A 17,636-nucleotide genomic window follows, 5' to 3' on the forward strand; every position below is an offset into this window, starting at 1 on the left:
CCCTGCTGTGTCTCTCCAGAAATGGGAGCAGATCGAGTCCAACTCGAAGCTTCGTCACGTGGGCAGTAACGTCTGTCTGGACAGCCGCAGTGCCAGAATGGGCGGACTCACCGTGGAGGTCTGCAGCCCGAGCCTCAACCAACAGTGGAAGTTCACTCTCAATTTACAATCATAAAGAGGGGTGGTGCTAGAGACCCTGGGAACAATTGGGTATTGGATAGAGACATTAACAAAGACTCTTGAGACACCGATAAAGAGATGGACTCGAGGGGGAAGACAAACTCTATGGATTAATGGATCCCTCTTGCTCCTCCTCAAAGGTGATGCCATTATGTCTATACACCTCTCTCCCCCACCCCCTCAAAAAAAGAGTCACACTCATCCGGGGGAGGGGCTTGTAGACCACAATGGAGTAAACAGTGACAGTGACTGTATATGACGGATGAATGGTGACAGTGATGATCATGATGAGGATAAAAAGCGATGAAGAGGCTTTCCATCCAAACTACATACCTCAGTGTTTTTTCATTGATGGTTCCGGAGGGAAACGACGAGTGAATTTTCTTCTTTTTACTTTCTCTCTAATGCTGGTGAAATAGACCTCTTTGACATTTTTACTTTGTAATTGTCTTATTTTCTTATTAATATTTTTTATTTCTTGGTGTTAATTCTCTGCGGAGGTTGGCGGGAGACGTAATGTTTTTGTTCTCTTAAAGACTGGTATGTGGTCGCTGTTGCTCCTTTGTCCGGCACCATATCTTTTGGTTTTACCGCGCCAAGCTGAAGCCTGTGACAGCACGTGGAGGCTTTTCTGGGGTTGTGCATTCGGCGAGGTTTTGACTGTAGAGCGACACAAGGGGGAGATGGACTCAGTTCCTGGAGCTCTTCCTGTAGTATGCTCTCATTAGTTTTGGGGTGGGGGTTCAGGGAGGAGTTTCTCCACTTTGGAATGGGGCCTGACACCGGTGAGGCCGCCCTCAGGACTTACTGTTTGTCTTCAGGCTGTAGCACTGGCTGCTACAGCATCTTCACTTCTACACAATTATGTCATGACAGAAATAATACAATTCTGTCCCAAAAGAAAAGAAATTGAACCAAATTTCGAAAATGGATTTTTTTTGTGTTTGAGGAATAACAGAGGGGCAATTAAAGTTGGTGTTTTTCTTCACCCACTGTTGCTGCTCTCTCTTAACTGCTCCCTATGGAGAGGTTTTAGTTTATACATATTCTATCCCTGCACCCATCATTTCTTCAGCCTGTGTCTTTTTTTTGACATTATAGGAAAGTTAGTGTCTAATAATCACAGGCCAGAATGGCTGTAATGTGTCAGCTTTTTATCTGGAACAGCTTACATGTAGTTGCTGCAGTATGGTAATAAATAGAACAGATGCCACTCAAAAACAAAAGGGTTTCCAAAGCCCTGACTGTGGCAAAACTGGTATGAAATGTTGCATGCCCACAAGCTGCAAGTATCACCAGCTCCCACAGTTACACTCAGTCACTAGTGTTTTCCATCAACATGTATATTTCATTCATATTCATATGAAAAATGTGTGTGAATATTTGAGTTTGAAGCTGCATTAAACAAAGTTTTACTGTTACTGATACCATTTACAACACATGTATCTGTCCCATTACCTGATGCCTAGTGTCTATGTTCTGCAACATAGTCTCTCCTGGGCTTTGTCTTAACTGATAGGACTCTGCACTGTTAGTCATTGATGAGTAATGGTGGTGCAGAAATTGGTTTTGATGAAATTTGGAGCGACTGAGCAGCCAATATAAATCACCTCTCCTAATTTATTTAAGAAAGAAGCTGCATCCTCACGTGTTCTTTTAATATCAAACATCCCTTGTCACACAATCACATCCGCTTCATGGAATTTGTTGAGTTACAGAAACTTACAAAGACAGCTGGTCATGTCTGATACTTTTCCATCCTCTGCCCCATCACTTTTGTTTTGTGTTCCTGCAGCTTTGTTTGCCATGTCTTATTCATTCATCCAGCTGTAATCAGAATGAGCGGAGAAGGTCAGTGGAAAAAAACCGCAGCTGGTTGAAAAGCCTATCCTGTGACTTGATAGGCTGCCGCTTTGTGCTGCGAGGCACGGGACCCTGCAGGCTATGATGCCACACACAAGCCCGAGTTTGGATAGTAGGGGAATGTTTTGTATTGCCATGGTGACCAGACTTGATGGGGCCCTGATCTGATTTGTAGGGGTTTCAGTTAGATTTCATGCTTCATCAGGAGGCAGATTTACTGGTAAGGGTGCTTCTTTGCCATTCTGTTTGGAAAATGCAGAAATAGAAACATATTCACTTTTATTAAGAATGATGCAAATCAAGAATTGTTATACTGAAGACCTGATTATAATTTAAGTCAAAATAGATTTTCCTGAGTAATGCATCCAAACAGTATCTGCAGCCAAATCAGAAGATTTGTTGGAGCACAGTACAGAAGACACATGACACCATCTGTTCACACATGCTGTGTTTTTGGTTTTGTTAACGGTCTTTTGGGATTTCTTCAGACATGTTGGGTGCAGGTACTATCATTTTCAATTGACTTTTCCTTTATGTCTCCTTATGTATGGTTAGAGTGTGTCTGGTCTTGCTTTGCTGATTTGTATGTACAAATGGAGCCTCCTACATTGGCATCATTCTGACATCAAACTCTCATGTAGTACAAATGTTTCATCCTATTTCGATACTTTGTTGTTTACATGGGATAATTGAGTCTTAATTTTCAAAGTATCTAGGCCTTTGTCATGGTCAGTGAGGGAGACATGCTGAGGTTTTTAGTGGTGCATAGCGCCCTCTATTGTCACATTAACGTAGATAACTACAAAAGAAAAGATAAAGGGACTCAAAGGAGTAAATGTTTTCGCTCTTCTATTGTTGTTAAACTGTTGATTCAGCTTTACTGAAATGGCCAGGCAGTGGAACTGAACAGAACCAAACTGCAAACCCCAGAGTGACCACGGAAATGCTGTCTGCTACAACAGTTCAGATTCCTTGTCTAAACCTTACCTTGTTCTTTTTAAACTAGTCTTATTCTTGTGAAGATGAAAATTGCTCTTTTAATTTGTATCATTTTGATGTTATACACAGTGGAAATTACTGTAATAACGAAGTAGTCCAGCGCCTCATTTTGATTGGATGATTAAATGTTTACATCCTTTGCACTTTGTGCCAAAGCTCCTTCCTGCTTTTTGCTGTTTGAGGACAAAAAGCTCATACAGTGTTGGGTGCACATTTGCCTGTAGTATGTTGGGTATCTTTCCGGTCTCAGTTCGACCCTGTAGGACAAGTTGAGGGGCAGGGCTGCTTATCTGGTGGCGGTTTTATTATGGACAATGGGTACAAATTAGACTATTTCCTTTTTAAATGTGTCTGCAGAGCCAACTGTGCATGCAGAAAGTCATCTCTCCATTTTGTGTTTTCTCAATTATGTTTTGTTTTTTTCCTAACAAGAGAGACATCTCTCCCCTTCAGCCCACCTGAAATCCCCTTTTAGGATTAACAGAAGAGGAGCCCTCTCTGACAGGTGGAGCTCAGGACTGCTAACAAGCTTCTCCATCATCTGCTTCCAGTGACATGTGTGAATGAGTCTAGGCTTAGGAGGGGCTTAACATGCACATAAGACACTACACCTTATATCAACCAGTAATGACTGAGAATTAATCAATAGGGAGGGACACGGAATAATGGGTAATGATGTGTTTTCTAACAGGGATGTGGCTTCGTTGAATGACAGCAGTGGGTGGAATGACACGAGGGGTCACACATGTAAAAGTGTATATTTTTGTATATACCTACATCAGTGTGTGTACAGTATGTACATATATACACAGTGTACTCAGCTGCTGTTCCTAGTTTTGTTGTCAAACTGTACAGCGCTTCTAACTGTTCCCTGTTTTATAGATGACTGCAGAAATTCAACTTTGAATGAGGAGAAATGATTAACTTAAATAAATGCATTTATATATATATAAACTAAACCGTTTCCAGTGTTTTGTTCTGCTTCAGGGGGTTGTCTTTATTTGGAGTATAATGACTTTTCTGTGGGTTGGTTGTTCAGTTTTTACTGTTTGTCAGCCATGGATCTGAACCACCATCCTCCAAGGTGAATGAGGATGGATCATGGATGGACAATGCTAAAGTAAAACATGAACCTCAAATGGATTCTGAGACTGTGCTTTTTAAAGAAGAAATCGTTCATCGTTGCTCCTCTGGATATTTTATTGTGGGGATGGTACCCTCTGATAGTCTGTGCCATGAGGCTACATAAGATTATAATTCCTGTTCTAGACCTTTTAAATAAATGAATTACACTAGCAACATATTGTCATAATAACCACATAATACACTACACCTATCCTGTAACGAGTAATCTGAATTTCTGCTGGCCAGATTGCTGCCGCCACATAAACTAACCCTGCGTTCCAAATCACATCTTTCTTTTTACTACACTACATACTAAAGTACAGAAGAGTTTTAGGGCCTCAGGAGAGAAAAGAAAATCAGATAAGGAAGATTTGTTTTTCATTATGTCGAGAAATGCCAAGAATAAAGACGAATACTCAAATGCTATTGGAGTTAGTGGGGCAACACTGTGTGCACAATTATTAGGCAAGTTGTATTTTTGAGGATTCATTTTATTATTGAACAACTACAGTGCTCTCGGTCAATCCAAAATGTTAATAAACCTAAACCTGAATGTTTACAAAAGTAAAAGAGGGATTTTGTCTTTCTTACGAGAATATATATATATGTTTTGCTATTATTAGGCAACTATTAGTGTGCAGAATTATTATGCAACTAAAAAAAAAAAATCCAATCTCACTTGTTTATTTTCATCTGTTAAAGTGAGAATAATAAAACAACTCAAAATGTACAAATACAAATGTCCGACATGTCAAAAAAAAACTGTGAATATAGCCACCCTTCTTTTCAATAACTGTCACAAGCCTTCCATTCATGGAGTCTGTCAGTTTCTTGATCTGTTGACGATCAACTTTTTGTGCAGTAGCAACCACAGCCTCCCAGACACTGTTCCGAGAGGTGTACTGATTTCCTTAACTGTAAATATCCCGTTTAAGCAGGGCCCACAGGTTCTCAATAGGGTTTAAGTCAGGAGGAGGAAGGGGGTCATGTCATTATTTTTTCATCCTTAAGGCCTTTACTGGCTAGCCATGCAGTTGAGTACTTCGATGCATGTGATGGAGCATTGTCCTGCAAAAAAATCATGGTCTTCTTGAAAGACGCAGACTTTTTCCTGTACCACTGCTTGAAGAAAGTATCTTCTAGAAACTGGCAGTAGGTTTGGGAGTTGATTTTGAGGCCATCTTCAACCCGAAAAGGTCCAACTAGCTCATCTTTAAAGGCAACTATTAGTATCTTTAAAGATGAGCTAGTTGGACCTTTTCGGGTTGAAGATGGCCTCAAAATCAACTCCCAAATCTACTGCCAGTTTTTAGAAGACACTTTCTTCAAGCAGTGGTACAGGAAAAAGTCTGCATCTTTCAAGAAGACCCCGATTTTAATACAGGACCATGCTCCATCACATGCATTGAAGTACTCAATTGCATGGCTAGCCAGTAAAGGCCTTAAGGATGAAAAAATAATGACATGACCCCCTTCCTCACCTGACTTAAACCCTATTGAGAACCTGTGTGGGCCCTGCTTAAACGGGATATTTACAGTTAAGGAAATCAGTACACCTCTCGGAACAGTGTCTGGGAGGCTGTGGTTGCTGCTGCACAAAAAGTTGATCGTCAACAGATCAAGAAACTGACAAACTCCATGAATGGAAGGCTTGTGACAGTTATTGAAAAGAAGGGTGGCTATTGGTCACTGTTTTTTTGACATGTCGGAAATTTGTATTTGTAAATTTTGAGTTGTTTTATTATTCTCACTTTAACAGATGAAAATAAACAAGTGAGATGGGAAAATTTTCTTTTTTTTATTTAGTTGCATAATAATTCTGCATACTAATAGTTGCCTAATAATAGCAAAACATATATATATTCTCGTAAGAAAGACGAAACCTCACTTTTACTTTCGTAAACATTCAGGTTTAGGTTCATTAACATTTTGGATTGACCGAGAGCACTGTAGTAGTTCAATAATAAAATGAATCCTCATAAATACAACTTGCCTAATAATTGTGCACACAGTGTATGTATTTTCAATAGGTTACAGTGGATACAGGAGCAAAACCAATATAGTTAATGTTGTGACACATTTGTAATGCATGAACATATTAACACAGGCAATGTCCATGGACAAACAATTTATCATATGTTGTCCCAAATTCTATTTTGTACTATAACGAGAGAAAACGGAAACTGAAATGTTTTGAAGGCTACTGTGTTTCCCCCACATGAAAAAAAAAACCATGGGCATAAGTATGCTGATGTGACAGTCTGCTCTCTTGGAAAAAAAAATATTGGAAACCTGGCTGCGCAGAGCAGCTCCCATTCAGCCGTTAAGTATGCGTTCAGTTGCACACTGATGATGGATGATAAGCTAGGCAAGTCAACATCTGTGAACTCACAAAACCGTAGCACAGTAGGCCTATGTTGAATCACAAGATATTTTTTTTTCTTGCTATGTGTAAGCATTGTCTGAACCATAGTAGGGCCTATGCTTCTCTTTATTGGAACTTTAGAGTCCAACCTAAATAATTAAAAAGTAGGCTACATAGTAGTAGGCTATTGTATTTTGGCCATATAATTGACCAGATCACTGTTATCTTGCTGAATATTTGTTTTTCATATCATTTTTAGCAACTTGATACTTTTATCTTATTCAAAATTAAATTAATTTTCTTGTGAGACCACGGATCCCGCATAGTATGTGCGTGTCTTCGCCTCTCCAGAAGGGGGCGACTAGAGCCACATCGGACACACACGGAGAAGCTCAGAGCAAGAAAGAGCTCTCGGCTGCAGCTGATTGAAAGCACCGAACAGAATCCAGGTGGTGGTCAGTGGCAGCAGCATCTGACCGAGGAACCGTAAACAGAGAAAACTATGACGAACGAAGGGATAGAGGGCACGGAGAGGTTCCTGAGCCCGGAGAGGGGCAGAGGCCTGCGGGCGGTCAGGCACTTCACGGTGGGGGAGCTGGTGTTCGCGTGCCCCGCATACTGCTACGTGTTGACGGTGAATGAGAGGGCAGCCCACTGTGAGAACTGCTTCTCCAGGTAACACACCTTACCTCCATGACAGTTATCTCCAGGCAGGTCGCATATCCGCATGGTAAAAAAAACACAACAACAATAAAAACAATGTCCGGTAGTGTGTGGTGTTCCCGGCTAACCTCGACCACTAGCTAGGTTAGCTTGTGCACCTCTTGACACCAACCTCCGCCGGTGCACACTGAAATGGGTCAGCTCACCTGCTGAATGTGTGTAGCACTGCAGAGTAGGGTGAGTCTTGAATAGCCTACATGCCAGCATGATTCACGCACTACCACCTCACTGCTGCCTTTTAAAGACGGACAACATGTAAACAGCTGGCTTTTCCTGCATGTTGAACAACTCTGCAATGCTAGCACACAGCCATGAATAGGCCACACAAACATACAGGTTGTCAGCCAGCCTCTGTTTATCCATAGAAATCCTTAACCTGCTTATACACTTAAAAAGGGAGGAAACCTGCTTTCTGCATGGTATATGCCTAAGGGTCTGTCTTCATTACTTATGAAGTTGTACTTATTTAAGATTAGAAGAGAATTATAACATACATTTTAGTCATGTTGGCAGTTTTCTGCTCATGCTTGCACCAGTAAATGGTGAAGAAGGGAAAGGCCAGCCTGCTACATTCATAGTGAATTGTGTATTTTGGCATAATGGGGTAAAAAATGTCCCGAAAGGTTACATTAGTCCTTTTTGTTGTTAAGCCCTCCTCTTTGCCTACTCTACTTGTTGAAATAGGATGCACCAAAGAGCTATACATGACACTCTTTTGAGTTTATTTGACATTATCTGTCCACACACTCTCACACTTTCATGTACACGCATGCGTCCTACCCTGGCTGCTGCTAAGATTAGTCAGCAGTAAAAGGTTAGGGTGCTAAATATAGTTGTCCATGTGTCCCAAGAGAGCAGGCGCCCAAATATGAGAGGGCCAGAGGTGTGTGTTTGCGTGTTTGTGTTCCTATACAATTAGGAAAACCATCCAAGTTTGCGTTTGCGTCTCTTGCTGTTATAGTGATCATTAATCCCCTGTGTTACAAAAATACCCCTTATTTTGGGTGAAAACCGTCAGGAATTTATTGTAGGAATGGCTTGGAACCTTATGGGAACATCTATGGTGTTGACGGGCCTTTAGTCTAAAGCAGATGAAACACCTCAGAATAAAATCAAAAACTTTTGGCAACTCTCTCCCTTCTGTTGGTGTTTGGGCTGATGTGTTGTGCATCTGTGTCACACTTTTTCTCAGTCACAGGACTAAAACAAATGTCCCATACATCACCTTTGGTTTAACAATGAATGTAGCAGTTGTTGGATGAGAGGTTTGTCAGTAAGAAGTTTTAATTCATTCCCATGTCAACCCGAAGGACAACATTGGGTCAAGATGAATTCCCCGGAGAAACACCATTATTTCATCTAGATGGAAACATATGAATCCTTCTTACAAAAGGTCACACCGGTCCACTTATCATGGATGCAGTGTAGTAATGTGTTTTGTGTCCATGTCATTACAGGAGAGAAGACCTTTTTAAGTGTGGCAAATGTAAGCAGGCCTACTACTGCAATGTCGACTGTCAGGTAAGAGTGCTTCCTGCCTCTTTATGTGATTTTTTTCATGGAGGACTTGTTGCCCGTTTTCACAATTTACTAGATCTCAGTTCTCAGCTGGGTCTAATTCTTGCTATCTGTTTTCAAATGGAAGGAAAAAGAGAATAAGGTGTTAGATTTTTACAGACAAAATGTTCTTATGTAACCGGTGATGTATTATTTTCTTGGAGCCCTTTGCATGAATCCACATGTTTCTTGCATGAAGAGGAGCATGTGAAAATACTTGCTTTATACCGCAGGGTAACTAACTGTCTGTTATCTCTGTGTCTTTCTATTTATACAGAGAAGTGATTGGCCCATGCATAAACTGGAGTGTGTAGCAATGGTGGCCTACGGGGAAAACTGGTGTCCATCGGAGACTGTCAGACTGGTGGCGAGACTCATCGCGAAACAGGTAAAGTAATTAAAAGAAGACATTTTTCAACGTTCAGTGATACAGTATTTATTGGGAACGACATGGATGTGGCATTATAAAAGCAAGCAAAGCGAGGTATATATGTGAGATAATATTACAGAAAGTCTGAATTAAGGTAAAGACAATAAGACATCTTCCTTCTGTTATTAGTTACATCATTTCCTGGTATTGAGTTAAAGGAAAATTGTGTGTTTGAAAGCTGAAGTAGCCGTGAGAGAATGTGAGCACAAAGTCAACACAACGTTTGGAACATTCAAACAAACTTTAAGGCGAGGTAATTAAACATAAGTGTCTAACTCAATTATAAGTTCATTCATTTTATCAGCTTGAATTTTGTGCAATAAACCAACTGTGAGTCTCTGAAGCAGGAATGCTATGACTTAAGTGATCTCAGTTTAATTTGTGTACTTTTGCACAAGATGTGTCGAAGGAGGATCATGGGTGGCATGTGTTTGCTATTTATTTATTTCAGTTCAGAAAGGAATTGAAATTATGAGCCATCTAACAAAGAAACAAGTACATCAGAGCAAGTTACTCGTTTCCACCTCTGTTTTCATATTGCTTGAACTGACTTCTTAACAGGCCACAAAGTCTTATGAGGAGAAAAAAAACAGTTTGCTATAATACATTTTATTGTTAATTTCCTTGTTTCTGACTGTTTTCCACATTGCAGAAAGTCACAACAGGGCGCACCACTTCAGAAAGGGTACTACTGCTCCGAGAGTTTGAGTCCCGTAAGTAGGTGTGTGTGTGTGTGTGTGTGTGTAATATATATGAATAAATTAGCTTGCTAGTTACATTTCTGTGCACTGTTAGTTACATGGAACACTGTGTAAGTATGTGTGTGTGTGTGTGGTCTTTCTGTGCCTCTGCAGTTGTAGCAGTGTGTCTATTAATATCCTCTGCTGTAGCCTCCAGCCCTGGTTCTGTCTCTTTCATTCACTCTAACTCTGCGCAGCGCTGGGACTCAAATCCCAAGCCTCTGACTGATGTAATTTCATGTGTTCCTCTCCTTTAAAAACTGCCTCCACTGTGCCTTGAGCAAGGTACTCCAACATCTTAACTGGTAGACTGATTTTACTGAGAAGCTCTTAGGTGTTAAAAAGATGTACTCGATATGCTGTATGCCAACCCTTAACTACACAAAGGAACTATACTGTGTCCTTCATGACGTTGAGCGACAAAAAGATTTATAGCGCCTTTAAAGCGTTCTCTTTTCTATGTGGCATTTTAGATGAAAAATAACTCCAGTGGGAGTAAAGTCCTGAACATGCATGCACATTTGTCAAAACACACAAAAACAAGACTGTGCTCCACGTAATCAACCCATGAACAGCATTCTCTGCCCCATTAGGTAATATCATTTAGTCTGTGTCGTTGTTGCAGGCTCAGATGTGTCAACAGAGGATTGTCACAGAATTAACCTTCACACCTGTCTCTCATGCACACAAAGCAATTCAGTGCCCAGCTGCTGCCTGCTGCCACCAGTCTGTGTGACTGACAGTGACACATGGCATAAAGCAACTGCATACTCTACTCCTAACACTGGTTGGTTTTACTAAGGAGCCAAAGAGTTTGTCACAATAATGGTAATGGAGTTGTAGATGCATAGCCAGCTTTATATTGTATTATTTATTTTTGTCACTTATTGTTTGTCCCTTTTTCTAATCCCTATTACCAGTAATTGCCATTTCCAGACTTTAAAACTGTTGTATGGATCCTCATGCACCATTCCTTAAAATTACACTCAACTTTTTTCCCCTGGTTGGTCCTTGAGGGAAATACTAATTTAGGTACTCTTTTGGTATTCCCTATCGTAATCTGTCTTCTCTAAAATGGAACATTAAGATAAAATGTTAATCGCATTGGTAGGCCCAGTGTGTTCAGCAATCTCCCTCAAATGTCGAAGCTTTAGATTTTGAGATGTTGTCTTGTTTGCTAAGTGGACATTTTAACCTGATGCTAGAAGGAACATTTATAAATTCCTTTGTCGTCTTCTCTCTGTCTCCTTGTTATTTTTCTGTTGGTTTAAATGCCTTTTTTTGCCTTCAGATTTAGATAAGATGGACGATGAGAAGGACGAGATGAACCAGGCAGACATAGTAGCAATTCACCACTTCTACTCCAAACACATCAGTGACCTCCCTGATGAACAGGCTCTCACAGAACTCTTTGCACAGGTAACATTGGTGAACGCTAAATAAAGTTTATTTGGATCATAGGATGTTGAAGCTTTCTGTTGTAGTATCTTCAGTGTCACGTACTGTGTTGGTTTTATTTCCAGCAAGAATGGATAGGTCATCCCTGTATTGCAAAGAAAACTAGAGACTTTTCGATGGAATTTTTCGCCACTTAACCTGTAATCATTAAGGCACAGCTGTTTTGCTCACCAACCACCTAAACGGTGCATGCTGTAATTTCACTTAGCACTGAACAAAAAAGCTTTTCACAAATGACCAAATAATAATTACATGAAGTAGAAAACGGATCCAGTACCTGGATTTATAGACACTTTACCACATGCCTTATTAAACATGTTCCTAAAAGTATCCACCATCTGTGGTTAGGTGTGTGTTGTTTCTGTTGTAATATTGGTTAGGAGAGCATCACATGGCTGACACATAGACTGGCCTTGATCTTTCTTGATCTCTGGAAGGGGTGCAACACAAACACACACAAATACACACCCTGTTTATTAGCTCTTTATATTAACCTTTTAGATTTTATTATTAAATAAATTATTTAATTTCATCCATCTGCCAATGTTGCTGTCTCATTCCTCTCTGTGCTAGACCAGCAGCCTTTTTGGCTTCTTATTCAACAGCTACATTTAATCTCCACTAGCAGATTTCCTCCTCCTGGGTGTTACAGCACAGACGACTAGAGCACAGTGATGCACGTTACATTATCATATGACTCACCCTGCTGTTCTCTATCTCTCTCAATCTGTTTGTTTGTTTTCCCCTCCTCCTCTCTCCTGTTGTCTTTCTTTTCCTGTTTTCAGGTTAACTGTAATGGTTTCACCATAGAGGATGAGGAGCTCTCCCATCTGGGATCAGCTGTTTTTCCAGAGTAAGTAGTCCATGTCAACATGTCATCATTGTTTCATTAATCGGTGTAATTCATAACTCTGCTGTTTCTTACTCCTTCTATTGTTGGTCTCATTACATCCACACTGTTTAGTTTTTAACCTGCTCAACCTGTTTTTCTCAGCTGCTTCTGATTCGCTAAATTATTTTAGCCTTTCACAATTTTTTATAGCCAGTGTAGCATATACATAAACCACCATGTAGTCCACTCCCACCATAATAAAGCTGTTTAATGTAATGCTTTAATCACACATTTTTTAACCTTTCTACTTCCCCTGCTTCCTTTTTTTCTTTCTAGTGTAGCACTGATGAATCACAGCTGTAGTCCTAATGTCATAGTGACCTACAAAGGCACAGTAGCCGAGGTCAGAGCTGTGCAAGACATAAACCCTGGAGAGGAGGTAAGTTAACCCTGAAATCATCTAGCAGCTGAGATGGTTCTCTTTGATTGCAATATACAGTACAATTATTAAAGAATTACAGCTGCTTATTACCCAAATCGTCCTCTCTCTGTTTCTGTCTCCGTAGATCTTTAACAGTTACATTGACCTGCTCTATCCAACAGAGGACAGGAAAGAGAGGTTGTTAGATTCCTACTTCTTCACGTGCCAGTGTACCGAGTGCACCAGCAAGTCTAAGGTACCATTGGCTTGTGTCTTACACCTTTATTAAGGTTTGGACCTTAATGTATTGAGTTTTGTTGTTACTTTGTTGATATAAGGGCTGACGTTTCTTTTGTTTGTTTGACTGCTTTCGTGTGTTTAAAGCTGCACTTTAACTATCAAAGTTAACTTCAATGCTCCATACTATTAAAAGACAAGAACAGAGAGGGCCACCTTTTGTGATTTGTATGCGTTTGAGAAATATACGCACTTCATAATATTCTACTGTCCATATCTGCCAGACATGTTTGATAGTCCAGTGTTACAACTGCTTACTTAAAATGATCTACTGAAAAACTGTTCTGATGTTTTCGTTCTATCTGTCTCTAGGACAACGAAAAAATGGAGATCAGGAAGCTGAAGTCCCCGCCAGAGCTAGAGGAGATCCAGTCCATGGTCCAATACGCCAAGAATGTCATTGAGGAGTTCAGGAGAGCCAAACACTACAAGAATATCCTCTTGTTTTTTTTAAAGCTGTAGTCTTCTCCCTCTCTGTCTGTCAGTTTGTCTTCTTCCTTTATCGATGACAACCTTTCACTTCTACATTGGTTTGTGTCATTATTCCTTGACTCTCTGGCACCCCCCAGTGAGCTGCTGGAGATATGTGAGCTCAGCCAGGAGAAGATGGGAACCATATTTGCAGACACTAACGTCTACATGCTGCACATGATGTATCAGGCCATGGGCGTGTGCCTCTACATGCAGGACTGGGATGGAGCTATGAGCTACGGAGAGAAGATCATTCATCCATATAGGTAAATGAATCTGTAAGCGATCTACAGGGAGGCGGTAATGCACTTATGATAGATCCCTGTCAGAGGCAAGGATCTATCATAAGCAAGAATTTAATCTCACTTGTCAACTTTTGTCTGATGTGTGCAGAGGTCTGGAGAAGTGTAAGGTTAGACACACTGAGCTGCTTTAAACATTTTTAACCATTAAAATCACACTGAGCAAATTTGTGTCCAATCTAACAGGGAACTAAGCAGAAGGGCATTTTATTTAGGCAGGGTGTATTCATGTCTGTAATAAACTATAATTTATTGTAAGATTTGGGATTTAAATGTCTATTTCCGTGATGTCATTATTTTATTTTATCTATACTTTGCATCCAAGAATACTGTTATTAATGTTTTCTTCATACTTTACAAAATACATGAAGTGTCATAACAACAATATATACTGTATATACAGTACACAACAATGCATGTTCTATTAAGTTCCTTTTGTGCAATATCATTTGATTATGATTTGTGGGGTCACGATTCGATTCAAAATAGATTTCTTCATTCAGTTCAAAGGAGGATTTCGGGATCTACTCCAGTCCACTGTGTGCTACAAGGCGCTGTGGAAAATTATGGCAATAAAGCAAATTAAATTGTCTTATCTATCTTAATTTAAGTCTATTTTAATGTGAAACTTGTAATGCATGTGATTCTAAGTCAAGTCAACATTACCAGCTGCAGCAAAATACAAATGAATACATTTAAAATGTTTATTTTCTTTGATCGATTTTTGCAATTCATAAATCGATTTTAATATCGCAGAAGATGGGAATTGCGATTTTTACACGAATCGTTTTTTTTTTTACCACCCCTATCATTTACTATTGTACTCTCTCAGCTTGATAGGTTTTGGAACTCTTGTCACACTACAACCAAACCAAATGTAATGAATTATGGATTGTATCTTGTTTCCTCTCCTGGCACTGCTTGATGTATGAATCATGTTCCCTTTGCAGTGTTCACTACCCAGCCTACTCTCTGAATGTGGCATCTATGTATCTGAAACTGGGTCGTCTTTATTTGGGGCTGGAGAAGAAGAAACAAGGAGTCAAAGCTCTGAAGAAGGTACAGTGACAGACCTCAGGTCAGCTGGTGTAATCCTGTTGGTTCCAAAGACTGGGGAAGAGACAAATAAGCTTTAAAAGGCAACTGCAGCCCGAATACTTTGTAAAGTTAAAGAAATTGAGAGATGAGACGATTCAATTGACCACTTCCTACGCTGTTCAGATGTGTTTGGAGTTAACCACATATTATTTGCAATTGGTGTGTTACAAAGATATGGTGTCTTTAATTAATTTTAAATTAGTTTTTTTCTGTCTTCAGGCAATCGCCATAATGGAGATGGCTCATGGGAAGGATCATCATTATGTAGCGGAAGTCAAACGAGAAATCGAGGAGCAAAAGTAAACGAGACGCAGCAGGAGGATCAAAACGATTGAAAGGAGAGGGATGGGGGAACCTCTCAAAGCATCAAAAGTACACATCATAATCACATGATATGCATCTTATTCCCCTCTGTTTTTGATGCCCACTCTTGTTTTTCCAACATATTCTGGTTGAGGATGACCACTTTTTGTATCCGCAGCTGCTGCCCTCTTCTATTCAAGCCCGAAGTTTAATGAAAAATTAGACTTCAAATGTTTTTGGGGAAAATCAAAGATTTACAGTTCTACACTTGAGGTTAATTTGAAAATGTAGTTTTCTGTGTGCTGAAGCTCATTCAACCTATTCAACACCCTTATTGTAATTCAAGGAAGGATCACATCAGTGGGAAACAGAAACACTTGTAATAGTTTTAATTGCCTTGAAAAGATGCCTTCCAAAAGAAACCAAGCTTCATGTGACGGCTACTAGACTAAGTCTCACCACAGATTATGTATTTGGCAGCAGTTTCAGCTGCACAGCTGTGCTCCAGCTGTTGTTCAATTATATGGAGTAGTTCTTAGGAAGGGCATTTCTACTTATTCACAGCCAATGCATTTTCATTCTTTACATATTCAGAAAGAGTTTCTGGCTTTACTGATTCTTGTTTTGACTGTGAAAAATTATGACTTATCAGGTATTCTGAATTAACAGAAGTAAATGCAAATAATTATTCCTAAATGAATAACTACTGTTCGATTGGCTTGTATTGCAGTATGTGTGCTTGTTTTAGAACCAGACAATCTTGTGCATGTTTTCTTGTTTATGATGTTTTTAATTTGAGGCTTGTTTACCAAAATGGCCACGGGTTTAACTGACAAGGAACCAGCTGTAATTCTCGACTCATATTGTATCCTTAATCAGGGGTGCTGATCTCAGACCAGTTTGCTTCAGATGTCAAAGTGAAGACATTGGTTTTATGAACTGGCCACTGACCCTGGATCACCAGAGCCACTTTGCTCTCAGGAAAGAAAGGTGCAACACTGTAGCTTTTGTTGCCTTTTGTCAGGAGAACATTATTGTACCTTTTTTTTCTTTTAATTGTTTTATCAGAAACATCATCAATCAAGATTGCCACGGGAATGAAACTACCTTAGCAGCAGTAATGGGATGTTCACATACAGTATAGCTTGGTAGGATAAGCCATGTATATTGAAGTGATAACGAGAGGGTATAGCATCCTCATCATACACTCTTAATTCTAATTAATTTAATATTCCCTAATGCATGACCCTTTAACCTCTGCTTTGGTGCAAAGTTCATTTTTGCAATTGTGTAAGCTTAATGGACAGAAATGACAAAACCCATATTATTTAACAATATGGCAACTTTTCAAGGACACATGACCTGATAGTGTTGACAACAAGGTGGGTCGTATATGTTGGAGTGTTTACCTTTGTGTACAGCTCTTACATTTTCATGATTAGGAGTAATATAAAACTAGTTTTCTCTTTGCTGAAAATTTAAAATGTATAGAAATACAATGTTGAAGGCAACTCGATTTACTGTCTGTTATTGCTGTTTTAAATCAGGCTGTGTGAAGGATGCTTAAAATATTTAAGGTAATCCCTGGGCCCATTTAAGGGTTACATATTGCACTCAAATTTGTACATTTTATGTTATGAAATTACGTCAAAATGGCAAACATTTAAGCACATTTAATTGAATGTGTTCATCTGTTCATGATAGTGGACAATTGGTCTGCCTTTAGTGTTCACAATGTACAGAGGAAGAAGCAGATCTACTCTTTCAATGATCTACTCTATCAATGCCTGTAGCTTGTCTTGATGCAATTGTAAGCAGCTTAATGACGAGTAGCCTGTGGTCATATTTGTAGCAACTCCTGCACAGGTGACTCTTTTTGTCACCTAAAAAAATGCATCTTGAAGGTGTTTTCCCTATAGCTTTGCATAGGAAATCAAAAAGCACCACTTCAGTGACTCTTCCACATTTATTTTGTATATGTTTTTACAAAAGAAAAGCCCTCTATTTGCCAGATGTGAGTTCTTAAATTAATTTCTGTCCAAACTCTGAGAGCATGCATATTTTGTCTGTGGTAACATGTAAGATCACACCTGTGGCACAAGGGCTGCACATAGATAAAAGGCCATGTGATGTTTTCTACCTTTCTGTGATGCATTTTTCTTTTCTTTTTTTATTAGGCATGAATGTTACTCTACTGGAATGCATTATTGAAACCTGAGCCTCTGATTCTTACTGTATAATGTCAGTGGAACTAATAAATGACAGTATGGCACTTGCTTTGAGTTATATACTTTATTTTTTTATTTTACCAGGAAGTCTCTTGACATAGCCTACATTTTCTCTACCTTATATGTGGCTCAAATAGTATCATGTTTACATACAGTAGGAACACTTTCTTCATATGTGCCACTGTAATAACAAGCAACCTTGGAGCAGCAGTTGCATACGTGAAAAGGAGGACTACAGAAAAAT

The 17,636-nt window shown here is 39.5% G+C and overlaps 2 protein-coding genes across 3 annotated transcripts in view; both read left to right on the forward strand.

Annotated features, from left to right (window-relative positions):
* galnt2 (UDP-N-acetyl-alpha-D-galactosamine:polypeptide N-acetylgalactosaminyltransferase 2) overlaps positions 1–3,975 on the forward strand; it is a 50,041-nt gene extending 46,066 nt beyond the window's left edge. For both annotated transcript variants that reach the window (XM_080026038.1, XM_080026039.1), the window contains exon 16: positions 20–3,975. In XM_080026038.1, the coding sequence (XP_079882164.1) occupies positions 20–175 (156 nt within the window). In that variant the 3' untranslated portion in view covers positions 176–3,975. The remainder of the gene's footprint in view (positions 1–19) is intronic.
* A 2,991-nt stretch (positions 3,976–6,966) lies between these two features.
* Positions 6,967–17,390, forward strand: smyd2a (SET and MYND domain containing 2a). Its single transcript, XM_080040286.1, has 12 exons — positions 6,967–7,207; positions 8,713–8,776; positions 9,090–9,200; positions 9,895–9,955; positions 11,274–11,401; positions 12,226–12,293; positions 12,609–12,711; positions 12,839–12,949; positions 13,303–13,423; positions 13,553–13,727; positions 14,714–14,822; positions 15,081–17,390. Exons 1-12 carry the CDS (start codon positions 7,035–7,037, stop codon positions 15,162–15,164), a joined length of 1,308 nt encoding a protein of 435 aa, XP_079896412.1. The 5' UTR covers positions 6,967–7,034; the 3' UTR covers positions 15,165–17,390.
* Positions 17,391–17,636: the final 246 nt, after the last annotated feature.

The sequence above is a fragment of the Ammodytes marinus genome, assembly GCF_949987685.1.
Source record: "Ammodytes marinus genome assembly, chromosome: 1".
NCBI lineage: Eukaryota > Metazoa > Chordata > Actinopteri > Uranoscopiformes > Ammodytidae > Ammodytes > Ammodytes marinus.